General features: G+C 51.3%; 1 protein-coding gene across 2 annotated transcripts in view; it reads left to right on the top strand.

Annotated features, from left to right (window-relative positions):
- The first annotated feature begins 6,142 nt into the window (after positions 1–6,142).
- Positions 6,143–19,590, top strand: part of UNC5B (unc-5 netrin receptor B) — an 84,482-nt gene continuing 71,034 nt past the window's right edge. The window contains exon 1 of one of the 2 annotated variants that reach the window (XM_072971349.1): positions 6,143–7,519. In XM_072971349.1, the coding sequence (XP_072827450.1) occupies positions 7,441–7,519 (79 nt within the window). In that variant the 5' untranslated portion in view covers positions 6,143–7,440. The remainder of the gene's footprint in view (positions 7,520–19,590) is intronic. The other variant, XM_015246621.3, reaches the window with a different exon arrangement.

Raw genomic sequence — 19,590 nt, 5'->3', positions numbered from 1 at the left:
TTTCATTTCTAGTGATCGGTTTGTTCAAGTGGTCAGTTTCTTCTTGATTCATTCTTGGCGGACTGTATGTTTCCAGAAACTTGTCCATCTTTGCTCTTAATGATTTAGATGTCTTTTAAAATTTAGTTCCGCAGGTGCTCTGGTTGGCTGAGTAGTGGGTCCGTGGATGTGAGTCTTGGTTTATCTGTGGAAGAGGGTGAGCCACAAGCATCCTACTACTCCGCCATCTTGGCCTCGTCTCCACATCATAACTTCCTTATCCAGTCATCTGTCAATGGACATTTAGGTTGCTTCCATGTCTTGACTATTGTAACTAATGCTGCTGTGAACATCAGGTACATGTATCTTTTCAAATTAGAGTTTCCTCCAGATATATGCCCAGGAGTGGGATTGTTGGATCATTTGTTAAGTCTATTTTTAGTTTTTTAAGGAATTTCCATAACGGCTGCACCAAACCACATTCCTACCAATAAGAGAGTTCCCTTTTCTCCACACCCTCTCTAGCATTTATTGTTTGAGATGTGCTTTAAGTGTAAAATACAATATTTGAAATGGCAAAAGGCATTTTTATATGCCAAGCACTGTATTATTACAGTTTTAAGACAAATGTGAAGTGCCTTGATGTTTTTATTAGACAAAGTAACTTGATGTTTCCCTGAATACATTTAAATTGGGATGTTTTTAACAACAGAGTATGAGAAAGTTTAAAACGTCTGTCTTGCTGTTTTATAGTCTTGCTGTTAGACTGTACCATCTCCTCTTCCTCTTACCTCTACATAGATAATTCCCCCTTTTCAATTCCAGAGAGGATCTGGAAGAGCCTGGTATTGTGGACTGGTCATACATAAGAATATGGGTTTAAAGTTCAGAGTCAGTACGTACCAGTTGGCCTTAGGCATGTCCATCCCCTCTCGTCCAGAGCCTGGTATTGTGGACTGGTCATACATAAGAATATGGGTTTAAAGTTCAGAGTCAGTATGTACCAGTTGGCCTTAGGCATGTCCATCCCCTCTCGGAGACTGAAGTTTACATATTAGTGGGTCCATGATTAACTCCTACCTCCAAAAAATTGAAAATGAACAAGAGGAAATCCCATTGTTAAGATTTAAAAAAGGGCAGGCAGGGATAAATTAGGGGTTGGGGATTAACAGACACACATTACTATATATAAAATAGATAAACATCAAGAACCTATCATATAGCACTGGGAACTATATTCAATTTCTAGTAATAATATATAATGGAAAAGAATCTGAAAAGAAAAATTACATATATATGTATATGTATAACTGAGTCACTTTGCTGTACACCTGAAACATTGTAAATCAACTACACTTCAATAAAAATTTTTAAAAATAATAATAGTAAAATTAAATGAACTCATTCCCAAACCTTCCCACCCAGGAGATCTGTGGGACCTGCAGGCTCTAAAACCAGGCTGCGTAGTTTTGAATCTGGCCTCTGTCTCTGGCTAAGCGGGAAACCTCAGTCACAGTTTTTCCGTTACAATGGGAATAATCATAGCACCCACCTCACAGGTTATCGTGGAGACTGACGAGCTAATTCGTGCAGAGCCCTTGGACGGTGTCTGGCTTGCTGCCATTGCTTAGTATAGTTAGCTGGCTTCTTTACTTTTTTAAGAGGGTGACCACTTGTGTAAGCGCTAGTCAGTGCTGCATTCACAGCTGTGTGCTGGGAAGTTCACAGGCACCTCTGACTCACATCAGAACCTGGACCAGACTACCCCCAATCACACCATCCACATTCCTGACCCCAGGCCTTCCTCACAATGTTCCCTCTGCCTGGAATACAGTCTTCTTTTATGTTTATGATTTCCTTCTCACCCCTGGGTCTAGCCCCCAGGGCCCCCATTCAAAGCATTAAGTAAGCCCCCTCCACCAATGCAGGCAGGGCCAAGGCATGGTGACCACTCTTCAGTCTGTTCTAGCCCCGTCTCCACCTGTCTTTTCTGTGTCCCATAATGCACAAGCAAGACCCAGTGCAAAAGTATTTTGAACAGGGCTTCTTGTTCAAAAATTATTAAGAACTTCAAGACAGACAAACCCCAAATGAGGGACATTCTACAAAATATCTGACGAATAATCCTCAGAATTGTCAAGATCATCAAAAAACAAAGAAAATCTAATAAAACCACAGCCAAGAGAAGCCCTTGGAGTCCTAACTATGTGTAATGTGGGATCCTGATGGGCTCCTGGAACAGAAAAAGGACGTTAGGTTAAAAACTAAGGAAATCTGAATGACCTTTAGTTCATAATAATATATCCATATTGTTTCATTAATTGTAGCAAATGCACCATAGTAATGGAAGATATTAATAATAGGGGAAACGGGGCGGGGGGTATAAGGGGTATATGGGAACTTTCTGTACTACATTTGTAATTTTTCTGTAAATCTAAAACTCTTCTAAAATTAAAACTTGTGGTTTTTTAAAATTAACAACAGCAAAGAATTCTGAAAAGGTGACAGCAGACTAAATTGTTCAAGACAGAGTCAGTATTTGAACCCAGATCTGCCTGACCTCAAAGCTCTTGTGAGTGACTAAGCACTGCTTGAATTCCAGGGAGAGAGCTCTCCCCTGGGGGGAAGAGAAAAGATGTGTATGGGGTGGAGGAGGAGGGGCCACATAGTGTGGGATTCCATTTATATGAAATTCCCAGAATAGGCCAACCCATAGAGACAGAAAGTAGATTCCTGGTTGCCAGGACCTTGGGGCGAGAGGAACGGGGAGTGACTGCTTAATTGTAGGGGGTCTTCTTTTGGGCTGATGAAATGTTATTGAATTGGATAGTGGTGAGGTCGCACAACAATGTGAAGACATTAAAAAAACACGGAATTGTACACTTTAAAATAGTTAAAATTATAAATTTCATGTCATGTGGATTTTATCTCAGTTAAAAAAAAATGCAAGCTTGAGATCCATTCTGCCTAGATCTGAATCTCCAGGGCACCGTTTACTAGCTGGATATGACCTTGGGCAAGCTACCTTTCTGTGCCTCAGTTCCCTCATCGCGGTAAATAGTAGTAAAAGTATCCATCTCATAAGGTTGTTGTCAGCAAGGTCCAGGCGTTTGGGGTCCATCCTGGACTGGGTCACGGAAGGGATTACGAACTCATTCCCAAACCTTCCCACCCAAGATTCTGCAGACCGAATTGTCTGAGACTCCCCTCCTCCTGACAACCCGGAGTGGAGACCCACTCCCGGGCAGCCCGCAAGTGGAAGCCGGGAACACTTCTCGCTTCCAGACCCACTGCCTTTAGGATGCTGGCTGAAGAGGCCGCGGAGGAGGTGTGAGATGCAGCGCGCCGCCTAGTGGCACCTTCGAGCACATCAGTACCGGCCATAAGGAAAAGCTCCAACCAAAGCCGCCAGCCACACCTGCAAGGAACCCCTGCAGCTGCTGCTCCTTATTATAAAATAGGTGGCTTGTATTACGCCAGATTAGGGGCTTTCTGTATATCCTTTTTAATCCTACGAGCTAGTTACTGTGCCCCTTTTATAACTGAGGAAACATACTTGGAAAGACTTATCAGCCAGCCCAAGGTCTCCCAGCAGGTAAGAGCAGTTGCAGAGCTGGTCCTCTATCAGTTCAACTCCGAATTCCAGAACTCTGTTTCCGACGCACTCTTCTGATTGGGGTAAATGAGGGTAGCCCATGGAAGCACGACAGCACCCACTAAGGGTTAGAACCGGCCCTGAGACTGAGTTCAAAGCAGCTATATTGCACAAAGTCTGCCTCACTTCCAGCCTCAGTCCTCCCCACTACCTCCAGGGACACCCCCAGGAAATGGAGGGGAGGTGGGAGGGTCCTGCTAGGGCCTACTTGGCAAGGCTGTAGGCCCTTTGACTAGTAACCCCTCTTTCCTCAGCCTAACTGATGCAACCACTCAACCAATCTTTATGTAAGCTTACTATGTGCAGGGCAGTCTTAGGTGCTGGATATGGCACAGTGAGCAGGAAAGGGGGGCCTGGCCTCCAAGCAGCTCACCGCCTCACCCTCTTTCTCTAACTCACAGCAGGACCTCTTTGCTGTGGGTTTGGAAACACCCTGGTAAGTCTTAATCCAGTAACTCCAACGTGTCATTTTTAGAGCCAGTCCTTGCACATTCTTCACCCATTCTGGGAAAAGGTGTACGCTCAGGGCAATGTGACTCCCTCTGAAGCTTTTCCCCTGGCCCCATCTGAGGGCCAGCTAGCACTTGGAGATACCTGAGCCAGGAAGCAACCACATCTGCAGGGGGTTGCTTAGCTGCAGGTGGCTGGGGAAGGGGCATTCTCCCTGACCCTGGAAAGGCAGGGAGGGGTGCAGCGGAGTTATGGAGGAATCCCAATGTGGTAGGTCCCCTACCCCGATGATGCCAGAGTCCTGGAGGGAAAGCACGGTCCAGGACCTCCCATGTATTTCAAGAGTTGAAAGCATTCTTAGGTTGGGGGAAGTGAGGAATGACCATTCTCCTTTTGCTTGCCTGTCCTCCTCACCCTGCAGCCAGAGATTAAATAGAGTCATGAAACCTGACACTAGGACTAGAAGGGCCTGCCTGGTGCAATTACTGCCTAAACAGCAAAGTCCTGAGGACTGGAACTTTTCTGAAAAATCTCCAATATCCCACTGGCCTTCTGGTTGAGAGAGAGAGTGAGAAAGAGCCTGCCCTGCCATCCCTGCATGCTGAGTCTCTACTGAGGTCCCTGCTGAGTTAAGCAGCATAATGCCCTGGACAGTACACCAGTGGCCAGGGGTTGACAGTCAGAAGCTGGGCCTTGGCATGTGTGTTCCTATATGAGTTTCCTGGTAGTTGTTAAGTATCTAAATATTTATTTGTCTTTAGCGTCATCTACCTAAGAGTGTATTGGCAGTTTGGGGTGTGCCTGCCTGTGTGTGTGTTTGTGTCTGTGACAAGGTGTATGTGTGTGCTTTTAAAAATCCTGTGTCTTAAGTATGTGGGTGTCTCTGCAGCTGGGTGCCGCCTCTGTGATGTTTCTGGGAGGGTCATTTTACATCTTTATATTTTTGTTGCATGTTTGCTCGTGTGTACCTTTGTAGGTGTGACTGTAACTGTCTAGGGGTGTGTATGTGTGTATGTGTGCTTGCAGTTCTGTGGATGGGTGGGGCTAGCTGGGTGTGAGGAGCTATTGACTCCCTCACCCACTGCCCTTTTCTGGGCTGTGCTGGGCCAAGATAAAAATAACCCACCTATCTTTACCCATGCGAACCTTTCTCAATTGGCCTAAGTTCTTCCCAGGGAGTCCCACTCACCCATATCCAACCTCCTGATTCTGGCTGCCCAGCAGAGAGGGCTGAGGAGGCCGAATGACTACACATACCCTCCCCAACATGTTCCAGACCGCAACCTGTGGGGGCAGAGTGTGTGGAGGGGGTACTGGGCAGTCCTGCCTTTCTCTCTCCTCTAGAGAAATGGCTGGGGCAGATCCTTGTTGCTTTTCTCTGTCTTGCAGCTCTCCTTCCAACCTGCAGGTCTGGCCCCCAAGTCCTTTCTCCTCCAATGGAGGAAGCACCCCTGGGGACATTTGACCCTATTCCAGCCTACCCCCTGCCAGCTCCTGGGCCTGGCTGGACCTCTTTCTGCCTTCCTTTGCCCCTTTCTGAAGCAGCCATTGCATCTGTATTTGAGGAGTGATTTCAGATCCCAGTTCCAGAAAAATCTCGAGTCATGACTGGATCAGGCCTAGGGGACAGAGGCATTCCTGCTGGCTGCAAGTCCCTTCTCACCTGCCAGCCCCTGAGGAGGTGAGAGGGTGGAGGCTCCCCAGCTCAGAGGGTTTCTTTCCAATCCTATCTCTCCTGCTCCTTTCACTCACTCAAAGCTGTGTGATCCTGGGCAAATGACTTTACGTCTCTGTGCCTCAGTTCCTTCATCTGTAAAATGGGGATACAAATGGTACTTACTTCAGAGAGTTGTTGTGAGGATTAACTGAGGTGATGCATATAAAGTGCTTAACCCCGTGCCTGGCACACAGAAGGATTCTGCCAATGTTAGCTGATCCACCCCTTTGATGTCACTCGGTTTTAATCTCAAGATACGCACCGCCCTCCCCCACCCCCCGACTCCACCTGGCTCCACATGCCCCTTGGCTCACCCTTGGGTGGTCAGGATTTTCTCCAGAATTAGAGTGGCAGAGAGGGGAGATCTTAGAAAGAGAGATTACCAACATTTGTGCTGCAGTTTCCACACATTTTTAAATTCAATTCTACACTCCCTTATGAAATTGTTATCGTCATTTTTTTCCACTTTGCAGATGATGATGAAGGGAATCAGAATGGTTAAGTAACTTGTTCAAGGTCATTGAGCAGGTAAGAGACGGAGCCCAAGTTTACACTGAGCCAAAAATGGCTGCCCTCTCCCTTCTGCCCCACTGTCATGGTTTGAGGGGGGGCAATTTTAACATCCCAGGACCTGAGTGCTGCAGGGGGTTCAGAGTGGTGTGGTAAACAGTTCTGCCTAAGGTCACACCGACAAGTAGGGCCAGCCAAGATGATCTAAATCTATACCTAAGTCCAGACAGCTGTAAGCCTCTGCTTTACCAGAACTTAAGTGTTTGAGACTTTCTCACATTTAGGAAGCTTTTTGGGAAAAGACCCCCACATGTAGAAAGCATAGAACGTAATACAAACCAGGAAGTCAAAACGAGTCCTGAGTGTAATCAGAGGAGAAAGCTGACACAGCCAAGCCAAAGGAAAGCACAAAAATTCATTTCCCTAGTTTCTGGATGTGAAAATTGGGCAGACTCCGCTTCCAGCTACGATCCAGCGGCCGGGTTTTTCAAAGCTCCGGGCCCAGCGTCTGGCGAGGACCCCCCGCAAAGGGCCCCCAGCTCCGCCGAGGCCGCGCCTAGCTGGCCGTCCTTGACCCACCTTGAAAGGCCCTCCGCCGGCTCCGCCCTCACCCGCCCAGGCCCCGCCCCGGCCGCGCGCGGTCCCTCTCCGCTCTCGGACTCTGTAGGGCAAGCGAGCGGCAGCGCTCAGCATTGTGGCAGGCGGCGGAGGCCCGCGAGGGCGCCGGAGCCGCCGGTAGTGGCGGGGCGCAGGGAGGCGCGCACGGGGAATTGGACGGCGCGGCGTCGGCCGCTGCGAGCGCGACTGAGCGCTCTCTCCTTCGGTCGCCTAACTTCGGAGCCAGGACGCCGGAGCCCGGGAAGCGCTCGAGCCCCGGTGCCTGAGGAGCGCAGAGAGGGGCGCGCAGAGCCTGGCTGAAGAGCGGGCGCAGACACCCATCGAGCTCCGAGCGCCAGGCAGCCCTCTGCGAAGCGTGGCTGCCGCTGCCCCCACGGAGGGCACGGGCTGGCGTGGCCCGGCGCCGGGGAGGACGGCGAGGAGGAGGCGGCGGCGGCGGAGACGGCGGCGGCGAGACTGGGGCCAGGGAGAGAGCCCCGGGGGAGAGGCGCCCGAGCCGGGCCGCGGGAGCATGTGGGCCCGGAGCGGAGCGCGGGGCGCTCTGCTGCTGGCGCTGCTGCTCTGCTGGGATCCGAGTCTGAGCCAAGCAGGTAGGGAGTGATCGGGTATGCAGGCGGAGACGAGGGGACTCTTGATGCCTAACTCTAACCCGAAGTTGAGGCGGTCCATCACCCGGTTGGTGTGCGCAGGGAAAGCGGCAAGGGCGCCCAAGTTAGAAGGTAGATTTCCCTGCCCCTCCAAAGTGGGCGGTGGCGCAGCCGTCTCGCGGGGGGAGGGCGAGGCGGTCCGCAGGCACTCCTGTTCCCACCTGGAAGAAATCGCTTCTTTTCCCTGGAACAGTGTCCCAGTCTGGGTGTGCGCCTTCTGTAGAACCCGCTTCCAGGGGACCCTTGGCTCTGCGAGCGCCGGGTGGCGGTGCTGAAAAAATGCTGTCGCTGCGCTAGCCAAGTGTGCGCTAGCTTGCGGTTCGCCGGCAACTTCCTAGTCCAGGTCCCGGCTCGCCCGGGCTCCTACACGGGGCACGGACCTGAATCCGCAGACGAGAGGGAGAAAGCAAGAGACCTGGGGAGCACGGGAAGCACGGGTCCGGGCCGCTAGCCGGAGGAGGCTGGCTTGCAGGATTTTGGCTATCGAAGTGGGGCTGGGCTGAGTCTTCCACGTACAGCTTGCCCCGAGATCTTGGGACCCGCAGGTCTGGAAGGACTTCTTTATGAGCGTTGGTTTTGTGTGTTGAGGGGAGGCGGGGAGTACGTAGTGATCCTAATGAGTTTCCTTTTAAATGAGTCACTGACATTCCCCCCGTCTGGGGAGCCGAGAAGGTGCGCTCTCCATGCTCCTACTTTGGACCCAGCAAGATGCCTTAAGGGAGTTGCTGGGCTCCTAAAATGAAGTCCCTATTCCGCCTCTCCCGCTGTGGATGTATACATGTTTCGCTGGTCGGTAGCTAAACCAGACATCCCTGACTGGGCTGCGTCTTCCTGGGGAGTTAGTAGACGCACGGGAGCCAACCAGCCTCTCTGCTGCCGGAACCCAAGCAGGTGGGCCGGTCGCCGGCAGCCCGGCTTCCGAGGAGGAGTGGGGGTGGGGCGCATCCTGCACCGAGTCCTCCGAGTTGTGGCTGAGAATGGGTCTGGAAAACTGGTGCAGAAAGTGGACAAGATGACGCAGCCCTCCTTCCCCCAAACCCTCCACCACCTTCCGCTGCGATGTTGATGTCCGCCACCCTCCCCAACCCCCACCCCGCCCCTTCCCACGCCCCGGCCCCCAACCTATAGTCAAAGATCTCTCACTCTGGAATTAATGATTCCCACGGCCCAGGAGTGAGAGCTTGGTTTTAGCACATCCCCCACCTTTTTTTTTTTTTTTTGCCAGCTTTGTGCTGTAAAGTTACAACACAATCATTTGATCCAAGTTAATTATGATTTGGGCAGACTCTGGTATTTAAAGCAGTGTTTTGAAGTTGGAAGGTAATGATGGAGGAGGGGGCAGACTGCTGAATGACCAACCTTGTTTTAAAGAGTGCAGTTAGATGTGGGTGGTGCTGAGCTGGGGTGTTGGTTTCTGGTTTGTGGGTGTTTGAGGGGAGATGATAGAAGGGTGAAGTGTCTGTAAATGGCACATGGGCAGGGTTGAGTCCTGGGAAGCTGCTTTTGGACCAGGAGGGCAAGGGGATCAGGAATGAATGCTAAGGTTACTGGGGGTGGGGTGCTGGCTAGGCAAAAGAAAGACTGAGACCACTTGGCCTAGAGTTTCCAGAGCTACAAGGTGTACCTGGCTGGGGAGGCTGGGGGTGGCCTGCCTTGCCTGCTTAACAAAATATCCGGCCCCTGCCTTCCCCAGAAGAAACCTCAGGCCCAGGGCTTTGATGGATTTGGGTGCGTCCTGTGCGCAGCCAGAAATGACCTCTAATACCGGGCTTTGATTTCTCACTAGCGAGAAGAACTGGTATTGGAATTGCGGTCATTACTTAGTGCAGCATGGGTTGCCTGCCCACCAGCCTGGAAAGGGGCCAACTGGTGGGGTCTGCCTGCTGTCTTCCCTTTGCCCTCAGAAACCAACCTTCAGGAGCGAGAACATGCCCCTTCCTCCTACACAGCCCTTGTACTCGAATGTCACAGGCACAGAGCATTTTTCACAATGTTCTTTGGGTCTTCCCCACGGATCCCTCATGAACAGCTCCATTTCACAGATGGGGAAAACTAAGGCCAGAATGTTGGCTTTCCTCAAATCTTGCCTTCACTTGACCACAGATTGCAGATTTGTATCCAGGACTTCTATCCAATAGCCAGGCTAGTTCAGGACACTTTGGACTACTCCTTGTAAGGGATCCCATCCACCCCACTGCCATGAGCATCATATCAAGCTGAGACAGAGAAGGCTACCCCCACGGGTGGGGGTGGCTCTTTCTTGGCTGTGTCCATGCTGTCCTCAAGGCACAGGCGCCTCTCTCTCCTTTCCCCCACCCTTATCCCCGGTGAATATGGGAATGAGTTCCCTTTACAGCACTGAGAATTTTTTTTTAAGCCATAAAATTTGATGGTGGCGAAATCAAACCTGGAACCATAAAACCAAGACTCTTAGAAGGAGATGTCAGCAGTGACTGGCCAGTTGAAGCCACTTCAAAAGCCCAGGTTGGCCCTGGGAATCTCCTCCCACCCACCCCCTCAGCCTTTCCTGGAGCTTTTAATGAGCCTTTCGTTGGCTTCTGGCTGGGATAGTTGAGAAAGAACCAAAGTGTCATGATAACACTTCTTTTTAAAACACAATTAAAATCAGAGTTTTCCTAGTGTCTCTGCTGTGTATGTGTGTGGTGGTCTGTTCCTGTCTCCTATAGCAAATGCCCATTTCACTTAAACAAATGGAAAATCAAGAGTGTCTTAATGGGTTTTCTCATTAAAGTGAAAGTACCACTTCAGGAGAGGAATTTCATGCATAATTTCTCTCCTCCCTCCTCTCTCCACCAGACAACCTGAGAATTCTGTAGGACAAAACAATTCCCCTTTCTTCCAACCAAATATTTAACTGCTGAAGCTTTGGGACAGGCTCTGACTTGCCCAGGACTACACTGGGACTTGGGTATAGAGTTGGGATTTGAACTCAGGCCTCATAAACGTCATTCTAGTCCTGGCTCCTTTATTCCACCTGGGTTGCAGACTGGCTGCATGGGTCAGGGATTAAGATTCTGAAATCAGGGCCCCACCAAAGGCAGGCAGCTAAAGATGAGGTTGGTTTGGTAGCTGAGTTTGAATGGGACTCAGCAGGAGCGGAGAAAGGATAGGGGAAGGAAGTTGGGGGTACGGACCTAGGAGAGGTGGAACAGGGCTGGGCCAGAGGTCAAGGTGAGACCCTGAGACCAGGCAAGTGCCCAAAAGTAGCTTCACCCTCCAACACTGATCTGCTCAGCAAAAGCCCCCACCTTCCCCAGGTCAGATGAAACACAGGTCGCACTCCTTTGGGCCACAGGGCTACACATTTTAGAGCTCTGTACCCATTTGTATAGTTGGGGACAGAATAGGTTTTTACTTTTTTATTTTGAAGCTTTGAGGGCTCATCTCCTGCATTCACTTTGTTTCTGCTGGGCTCGGGTATTGTGACCTGTTTCTGGCTGCCAGGCCAGGCCCTCAAGTCTGCTCCTACTTCTCTTTCCCTTTCACCAGCAGTGTCTTCTAAGGAGGGTCTGGGCTGCCTAGGACTCTGGGGACAAAGCTGGAGGGGAGGTGGACCTCTTACATTCCAAGTGCTTAGAAAGCAAGATTAGTGATTCTGAATGGCCCATACTGGAGCCTCCTCCCAGGCATACGGGCCAAATATATAATATAGTCTTTTGAACCTTAGCTCTGGGATTGGGATAGTGAGGAAGCACCTTGGAGCCCATCGAGGCCTGTAGGAAAGGGAGGAGAGGCAGGGTCATAGCCTGGGATTTAGGAGTTGCTCCCGTGGGGCTGGGGAGTAGAGAGAAACTGCTCCCTGGCAGGATGGCCCCCCGGGGAGAGAGGAGGAAGCAGCCGCAGAGGCCAGACCTGGTGCTTCTGGCGTCCTCCTCCTCCTCCCCAGTTTCCTAACAGCTTCTACAAATGGAGTCATTAAAGCTGTGAAGGCAAAATGAAACCAAACAAGTGCATTCTGTGCTTTTCTGTTTCTTTCCTTTTTTTAAGGAAAATTTTAAATACCGTAATTAGAATAATAGGAGGAAGGGCATTTTCAGGAGAATGGAGGGAATCCACCTCGCCTTCCACCCTTTTAATTTGCTCCTGAAATTGGGGCGGGGGCGCCACCTCCTCCCCTCTGTAGGCCTCCGCTCAGCCGCGTGCTGCCGGACTCTGGGCTTTTTAGGAGAAGCCTAGCCGCGGCTCCTCGCTGGGAGTTGGGCCTGCCCTCTGGATTCGAACTCCGGCAGACAAGCCCTGGTGAGGCCAAGCCACAGGTCCCTGCGGCGCCCCTTTCTCTCCGATCCTTGGCTTCAGCAAAGCTAATGGCAGCGAAAACATTCGCTGAAATGCAGGCATAAATCGGCCGCCTCCCCGCTCCCCCCGCCCCCCAACCCTCTACCCCTTTTGTTTCGTCTTCCTTCTCTTCGAAAGCCCCGAGTTGCTGGAAGCTCCCGAATTACCCTTGCGGACGAAGCGGCCAGATTAGCATCTCCGCCGCTGGCGGGGCTGATTCAGCGCGCACCTTGGCACCGCCCGCTCCCCGTTCCCTTCCTCTCCTGCGCCCTTCTGGTCCCTCTTGCCCGCTCGCCGCCCCTCTTCACCCCCTCCTCTGCCGAGCTAAATCAGTCCGCAGGAGCCCAGGAGCTCTCACGCCGCTGTTTGGGAGTGAGAACGCCGAGCCTCCCTCCTTCTCACCTCCTAGAACAGGCTGCCCCCAGCGCCTCACAGCTTCCCCGCCGTGGGGCTGTTTTCTCGAGGAGGGCAGGTTGTGGGTTTGAGAGTGGGCATTAAGGTGGGGGTGGGGTGAGAATGTGTATGGAGGGGATGGGGAATGATGGGAGTGTGCAGTGGGAGGTGAGGGTAGCTGTGGTACTGCAATGGTTGTTAGGTGTGTATGGAGGTGATGTGCGCAGGAGGAATGGATGTGTGTGTTGAGGTGTGTCTTTTGCATATGGGATGTGTGAGGAAGGTGGCTGTGTGTGTGTTTGGGTGTATGGGGGGTGTGCAGTGTACACATGAGTTCAGCTGTGGTGTTTGTGTATAAATAGGTATGTATAGTGTGGGGACGGTGAGTCACCAGCAGACCTGGGAAGTTCATCCATTGTACTCTGTTGGGGATGCCTGTCTGAGATGGGACCCAGGTGAGCAGGATTTGGTCCAGTGCAAGTCATGGAGTTGGAAGGGCAGAGGCTGGCTTTCCACTGAGCGCAGATGGGATAGGCCTACCTGAGGGTGGGTCCTCATGCTCCAGAGGAGAAAGCTTGACCATAGACAGGTCCTCTAGCCAGCCCAGGAGCTTGGGTGACTGCACCCAGAGAACAGGGGTCTGAGACTCGGGGTCTCCTGCAGTCAGCTCCTGGCTTACCTAGAGCAGTAGCAGGGACTGTGGTTTGAAAATCTGCTCTTTGATCCAGGTCAGGTTCATGCTTCAGCCCTTTTGGGGAGTGGGGTCTCTGGAATTTGCTGGAGAAGAGGCAAGCAGAGCTTGGGTGAATGGCATCTCTCATGGAGAGCAACGTGGGCAGCCATGGCTGGGCCTGGGGCTCTCACCGGATGCAATTTAAAGAGGACACGTGCACACACAGACACACACATGAGCCCTGGACTCTGATGTTCCTTGATCACAAAGGGCTCCCCTCCTTTCCCAGTTCCCCTGCCATCCTTAACTCTAGAATAAGGTGTGCTCCTGTGGAGCAGAGAGACCTATGGGAAAATCACAGGCCCATTGATGTACATATTGTTTTACAGTTTATATTTGTAAGACCTCACTTCGTCCTTGTAAGACCCCTTGAAATATGGTAAGTGAGATTACAAGAGCCTCTGTGTTAAATGAGGGCAACCACACTACAGCTGACCTTTGAACAATGAGAGGGTTGGGGCGCCGACTCCCAGCAGTCAAAAATCCTCTATCTGCTATTGCATCCTCAGTAACAAAGGAATTGATAAATAACTCACCCAAGGGCAGGAAGCTGAAACGGTTTGGGAAGAATCAGGACTCAAACCCTCGTTCTTTTGATTACATGTATTGTGATCTCTAATCCAACGTAAACTCGTCCTCACACTTAATTAATTTGAAGATTTGTAACATGAGAATACAGGTACTATATTTATTGAAAAAAATCCGCATGTAAGTGGACCCACACAGTCCAAACCCACGTTGTCCAAGGGTCAAATGTCTATGCAGGGAAGAGCACCAAGTTCTAAGCCTTGGGGCTTCCTGGAGAGGGTGATGGGAGCCAGACCTTGACTCTCCTTTCGGGTCTTTCTAAGGGCATTCCTGAAGAGGAGACAGGATGGGGGCAGGCCCAAGACTTCTCCCACTCTCGAGAAAGTGGCCTTGTCAGCTCTGCATGGCCTCCGTCCTGTGTGGACACCAGTCCTTGGTGAGCCAATCTTCGGCCATATTTCTACTCCTGGCCCTCCCAGGCCCAACTGATGGGGCATGTCTTGGGGACCCACCCTTCTGAGCTACTTCTGAGTAGCTGGGACCTGGGGCTGGCACTTGAGAGGAAAAGATTTCTTATTCTTTGATTTGCTCTCTGTGGTTCTTGAAGATGGAGCTAGCCCAGAAAACACTTTTTATAAGCAGTGATAGGGATAATGTTGGGGATGGATACATGGGGAGATATATTTCTTTGCCTTCTGCCACACCCCCACCAGAGAACTCAGAGTAGATAAGGAGAGGATGGAAACTTCAACCCAGCTACTCCCATGACCTAGCTGGAGGGGGCAAGCTCACTTGTCATCACCTCTAGGAACCTCCAACCCCTCTACGCACCCCTCCTCACAGAGGCCCCTCCCCAGGGCCTCAGCTTCGGTGCAGAGGGTGCACCGCGTGGCCACCTGGGACCCTGAGGAGGTTAACATAGCTCCCCAGTGTTGTCACTTACTGACACTGTGGCCTTGGGCAGCTCACATAACTGCTGTGCCTCAGATGTGGCGGTTCCACATGGGGATATAATAGTATTGTCCTCACAGGGTTGTTTTGAGGTTCACATGACCTGATATATGATGAAGCACTTAGCCTGGCACACAGTGAGCTCAGGGAGTGCTCAGGCACAGCCTCCTCAGGAGGGAGCCAGTGATACCAGGGGATGGGGGAGGGGAAAGCAGGGAGGCTTCTGGCCTGGGAGTTAGGAGACTCTGGTTTTTGCTCTTTCTCAGCTGTGTGACCTTAGGCAAGTGCCTTTCCCTCTCTGGGTCCGATCTGTAAATTTGGGGTAGGGGAGAGGTGAAAGGATGATTCTTAAGGGCTCTTGTTTTGTTGTTGTTGTTGTTGTTTTTGTTTTTGTTGTTGTTTTTGTTTTTCTGGTTCCCTCTGAAGAGGCCCCAGCAGCCAGCAAGAGACAGAGGTAAGCAAGGCCCAGAACCACTGTGTTTACAGAGGCCCCTCCAGAAAGTCAATATATCGACTAGAATGCCCTTGTGAACATTATGCGGCCCTGGGTCTCTCTCTCTCCAAAGCTATAAATCACCCTCTGGGATCTCAGTCCCTTTTTCCTGTTTGGTAAGCATCTCCTACCCCACAGACAGAGAGTCCCGGATGCCAAGCAGGGCCCAGGAGGCAGAGAAGGCCCCCATCGGCAAAGGCAGCCTGGGTGTGTGAGGAAAGGCACTCGTTCCCCCTACCCTGCCACCTCCGGGGGCCTGCAGAGAGTGTGGTAGGAACACACTGCCCAGACCTGACCATCTCATTCCAGTTTATTTCTCAGGGGTGGAGGGTGGCCAAGCTTGGGGGAGGGGGAATGATAACTCCCACCCCATACTGGGTGTTGGAACAGGCCCATTCCTAAACCTTGGTGCACAAGCACATTCATTCAGTTTGAGCAAGTACTGGGTTCTGGGGCCAGAGGTAGGCAAAGCACCAACCTGATCCTTGAACTGAGTTGTGTCACCTCTTGAAGCATGAGCCCTGTGCCAGGCCTGTGATGCTGGGGTGCAACAGGAGTGTGTAATGGTGCAACAGAGAGGAGCACTTCTGATGAGCCAAGATGCGCATGTACTGGGAGGGATGTGGCGTGGTTCTTAGAGGGTGGGTTGTGCAGTCAGACTGCTTGGGTTCAAATCCAGGCTGTGCCAGCACCTGGCTATGTGTCCTGGAGTAAGTTGCCTACCCTCTCTGAGCTTTAGTTTCTTCATTGGTAGAGTGGGAGCGGCAATAGCACCAGACTCATCAGATCCTTGTGGGGATGAATGAAGTAATGTGTACAAGTGCTTTGCATATTCTAAAGCACTCGATAACACTCACTGTCCTCCTCCTCCTCATTGTTATTGGTGCCAAGTATTGGGTGGTACAATAGGAAATCCTTCAGCTACTGAGAGAAGGCTCCTGTGGGCCTGGGTGGTTGGTCAGAGAAGGCTTCCTGGAGAAGGAAAGGATGGTGCTTGACTGGCCTTTGGAGGATGAGCAGAGTTTGAGTGAACAGAAAGAGTGTTCCTGGTAGAAGGTATACATGTGAAGGTGTGGGGTGGGAACATCTGACACACCCAACCCAGGAAACAGATTCCGAATTCAGCCATCTGATCACCTGGTGAAACAAGATTTCTGGAGCCAGAGGTCCCTTCTTGGTGGAAAGAGCCAAGGCTTCGAAATTAAAAGGATTTGCCTCTCACTGAGTACCTGGGCCAGGTGGCTCAACTTCTGTATACCTCAGTGTCCCCATCGACGAGGTGGGGGTGACCCCACTACCTATACTGGGTGGTGCTATGATGTGAGTCCTGGCACAGAGTGGGTTCCATTGATTCCCACTGGCTTTCCTCCTTCCTGCCTCCTCCCAACTCCAATCTGGCTGACCCCTGGCTGGGGCTGGGCCCTGCTTCTTTTTCTGTACATCTCTGAGCAGGAAAACAGGGAGACAGAGAATTCCTAGTGGTGCTGCCCGGTTGACCAGGGGGCCAGGAAGAGGGGCAGAAAGAGAGGGGGTGCCTTTTCTGGTCCTGATGCCCACCTGGGCCTGGTAGATATCAGGAGGCATCCCCAAGGTCTGGGAGGAACATCTCCTGCTGAGATCACCCAGGAGCCTGTAACCCCAGAGGTCCTGAATGGCGTCTGGAGGCCTTACTGGCGTCAGGAGACAGAGCCAAAGGAGAGCAGCTCTGTAATGTGATCAGAGGCGCCCGCCTGCCCAGCCTGGGGCCTGGACACCCATGGAGGATGCAGAGCTTACAAGAAGTAAAGGCAGAAATTCCAGGAAAGGTAGTTGTTCCTGGCCCCCTCCCCCATCCCTCCTTTGGTCATTCTGTGACACAGCAGGACAGAGTGAGACTCCGAGTGAGCAGTGACCTGGAGTGTGGTGGACTATGTCCTATGGGGCCTCTTCCTGCCCTTCTCTTTCCTTATTACCCAAGCTGGGGCCCTGGGGATTAGGAGGGCAAGATGGGATTGAAACAACCAGGTGATGGATGAGCAGCGGTGACGCTCGGTGACTAGGGAGACTGGGTCAGATTTGTCTGATTTTGCTCACTTGCCTGTCTCTGGCACCAAAGCACAGTCCCTGGCACACACAGGGTGCTTGGTAAACACATGTAGAACGGATGAATGAGCAACTCGTGATCAGGCCTTACCCAAGAGGTTGCTGTGACTCGGTCCCCACCGTGCTTTGGACTTGCTGCTATAGTTATGTAACCACAGAGTTGGAAGATTCTCATTGCTTTGCTTACAGCCCCCACCCCTCCCCACCTTTGCCTACTTCTGTCCGTTCTTTCTCTCCTGCTTGCTGACTTGGGTCTCTTACTATGCACCGGCTACAATGAAGTCATAGCCAAGTCTTAAGTGGTCAGAGCCCCCAGGTAGAAATTCACTAAATCCAGTTGGAGCAACAAAGAATTAATCAAGTACTACGATCAAGTGCCCTCAGTCCCCTTGTGTGGAGAAGGCAGACTGGTGGCCATTTGCTGGGCTGGTAAACTTTGTACTTATCTGCAAGGTAATCTTAACAAAGCCTGGCTGGTCCAGGCCCTTTAAAGATGTTTGTTTCCTCCTTGCAGTCCCAAGCCCATTGATTTTTCCTCTCCATCTTGCCTTCTAGAGGCTCAAGAGAGTGTCCATGCAGGGACACTGGCCCTGAGGCCTGGGAGCACGTGTGGGCCGAGAAGGAATATCCAAAGGCTCGTGTGCAGAGTCGGATCAGAGGCCTCAGCCCTCCAGAGCAACTGCCACCGGTGTCTTGGCAGGAGCTGGATTTGATGCAGGGGAGCAGTTTTGGCTACAGAGTCTGGCTAAGCCAGACTCCCCCTGGCACTGTGTCCAGTGTTAACATTCAGGGAGCATCCCTGGGAGATTAAACAGCCCTAGGCACTTATCTGAGGCAGCAGTAGTCCTGGCCCCACTGCCACCCTCACAGCTGGGCACCTGCTGGCCCTTGCCAGGAGCCCCTAACACAGGCTGAGCTGAAACTCCTGTCTGGCAGCCCAAGACAGCCAGGGCTGATGGGCACAGCAACCCCTGGTGCACATCTGATCTAGCCCCACATTTTCCTGCCAGTGCACCCCACTCAGTACAGACAGACAGACAGACACACACACACACACACACACACACACACGAGACAACAGCAGAAACAGCCCTGAGTTGAGGATAAGGAAGCCTGGATTCTAATCCTAGCCATGCAGCTAATCTGCTGTGTGGCATTGAGCTAGTTCCTTTCCATCTCTGGACTTCAGTGTCCTCGTTTGTCCTAATGAAGAGGGTCTGCCCTAGAATCAGTAAACTGGATTCAAGTCCTGGTTCTATCACCCCTTGGGGCAGGGAGGACAGGACCTGTGTTTCCATTTCCCTGGCAGGAACCTTCTGCTGGTGGGTGGGCCCTGGCTTCTCCCCGTGGCCTGGCTGGCCATGGCTATGCAGCTCGATGACAAGAGTTTGGGTCCCTTCCCACTCTCTCTGCTCCATAGCCTGCAGCAGAGGAGGCCAGAGGCCACGTCAGGGAAGGTTAGTGTCAGTGCTGGGTTTGATGTGTCCGAGCCAGCACACCATCTGCCGTGCCCACCAGAAGTTACATAATCCCTCGGCCGGCTGCCTGTTCTTAGAAAACGGGACAGGCAGGACCAGCAGGGAGTAGAGGTTCAGGTTTTCTTGCCTGCGCTTTGTTCCCTCACAGTCCACCATCTCCCTGGACCTGTCTTCAGTCTCTGAGCTCTTCCCTCTCTGTCTGGAGCCTGAGACATAAATGCCAAGACAGAGCAGGGCTGAGGTTGGAAGGGGACGCGGCAGGCCTTGAGGACTGCTTGCTGCCTAGCCTTGGGGTATCCTGCGGGCTGCTTGCTGACAGCACACTTGGTCAGCAGCCCTCCCCAGCCCCTCACACCATTCGTCTGCTGAGCTCGGGCAGGTGGGCTGAGGAGGGCAGTTTAGGGCTCTGGGAAGTAGGGGCAGGCCCTCCTCCCAGTTCCTACAGAGATGTTCCCCTTCCAACACCTTATCAAATAATAAACATTTTTGATATATCTAAATAACAGCTAAATAATGCTGCCTATGCATTACTAAGGCCTTGCGAATCACTGAGACCCAAGATCCCGTCCTGTCTCTTTTATTTGCTAGCCATGGGATGTTGGCCAGACTACTTCACCATCGTTAGTCTCAGTTTCCTCATCTGTTAAATGAGAATTCATATAGCTATCTTGAGGCTTGAATCAGACAATAATATGTATAGAGGACAGAGAAAGTGTTCAATAAATGGTAGCTGTCATCATTGGTATCCAATTCCATTTCCTTTTTTTTTTTGAGGAAAATAATATATAATTACTAAATCTTATTTATTCTAGAAAAGTGAGATTGGTTCAAAATTAATCCACTAATATTAATAACACATCCCAAATTAATATCAGAGAGCATATTAACAAATCTAAGGGGACAAAATCATATGATTATAAGTGCTGGAAAAGTCTTGGACAAAACACAACAACTATTCTTGGTATAAACGTTCAAAAATACAGGAATTAAAGGATACTTTTTAGTATGGTTATATATATATATATATGGTTATATATATATATATATACCTTAACCCTGA

Source organism: Vicugna pacos, chromosome 11, assembly GCF_048564905.1.
Source record: "Vicugna pacos chromosome 11, VicPac4, whole genome shotgun sequence".
Classification (NCBI taxonomy): domain Eukaryota; kingdom Metazoa; phylum Chordata; class Mammalia; order Artiodactyla; family Camelidae; genus Vicugna; species Vicugna pacos.
The sequence above is the reverse complement of the archived record's forward strand: the minus strand, read 5'-3'. Positions and strand labels throughout refer to the sequence as shown.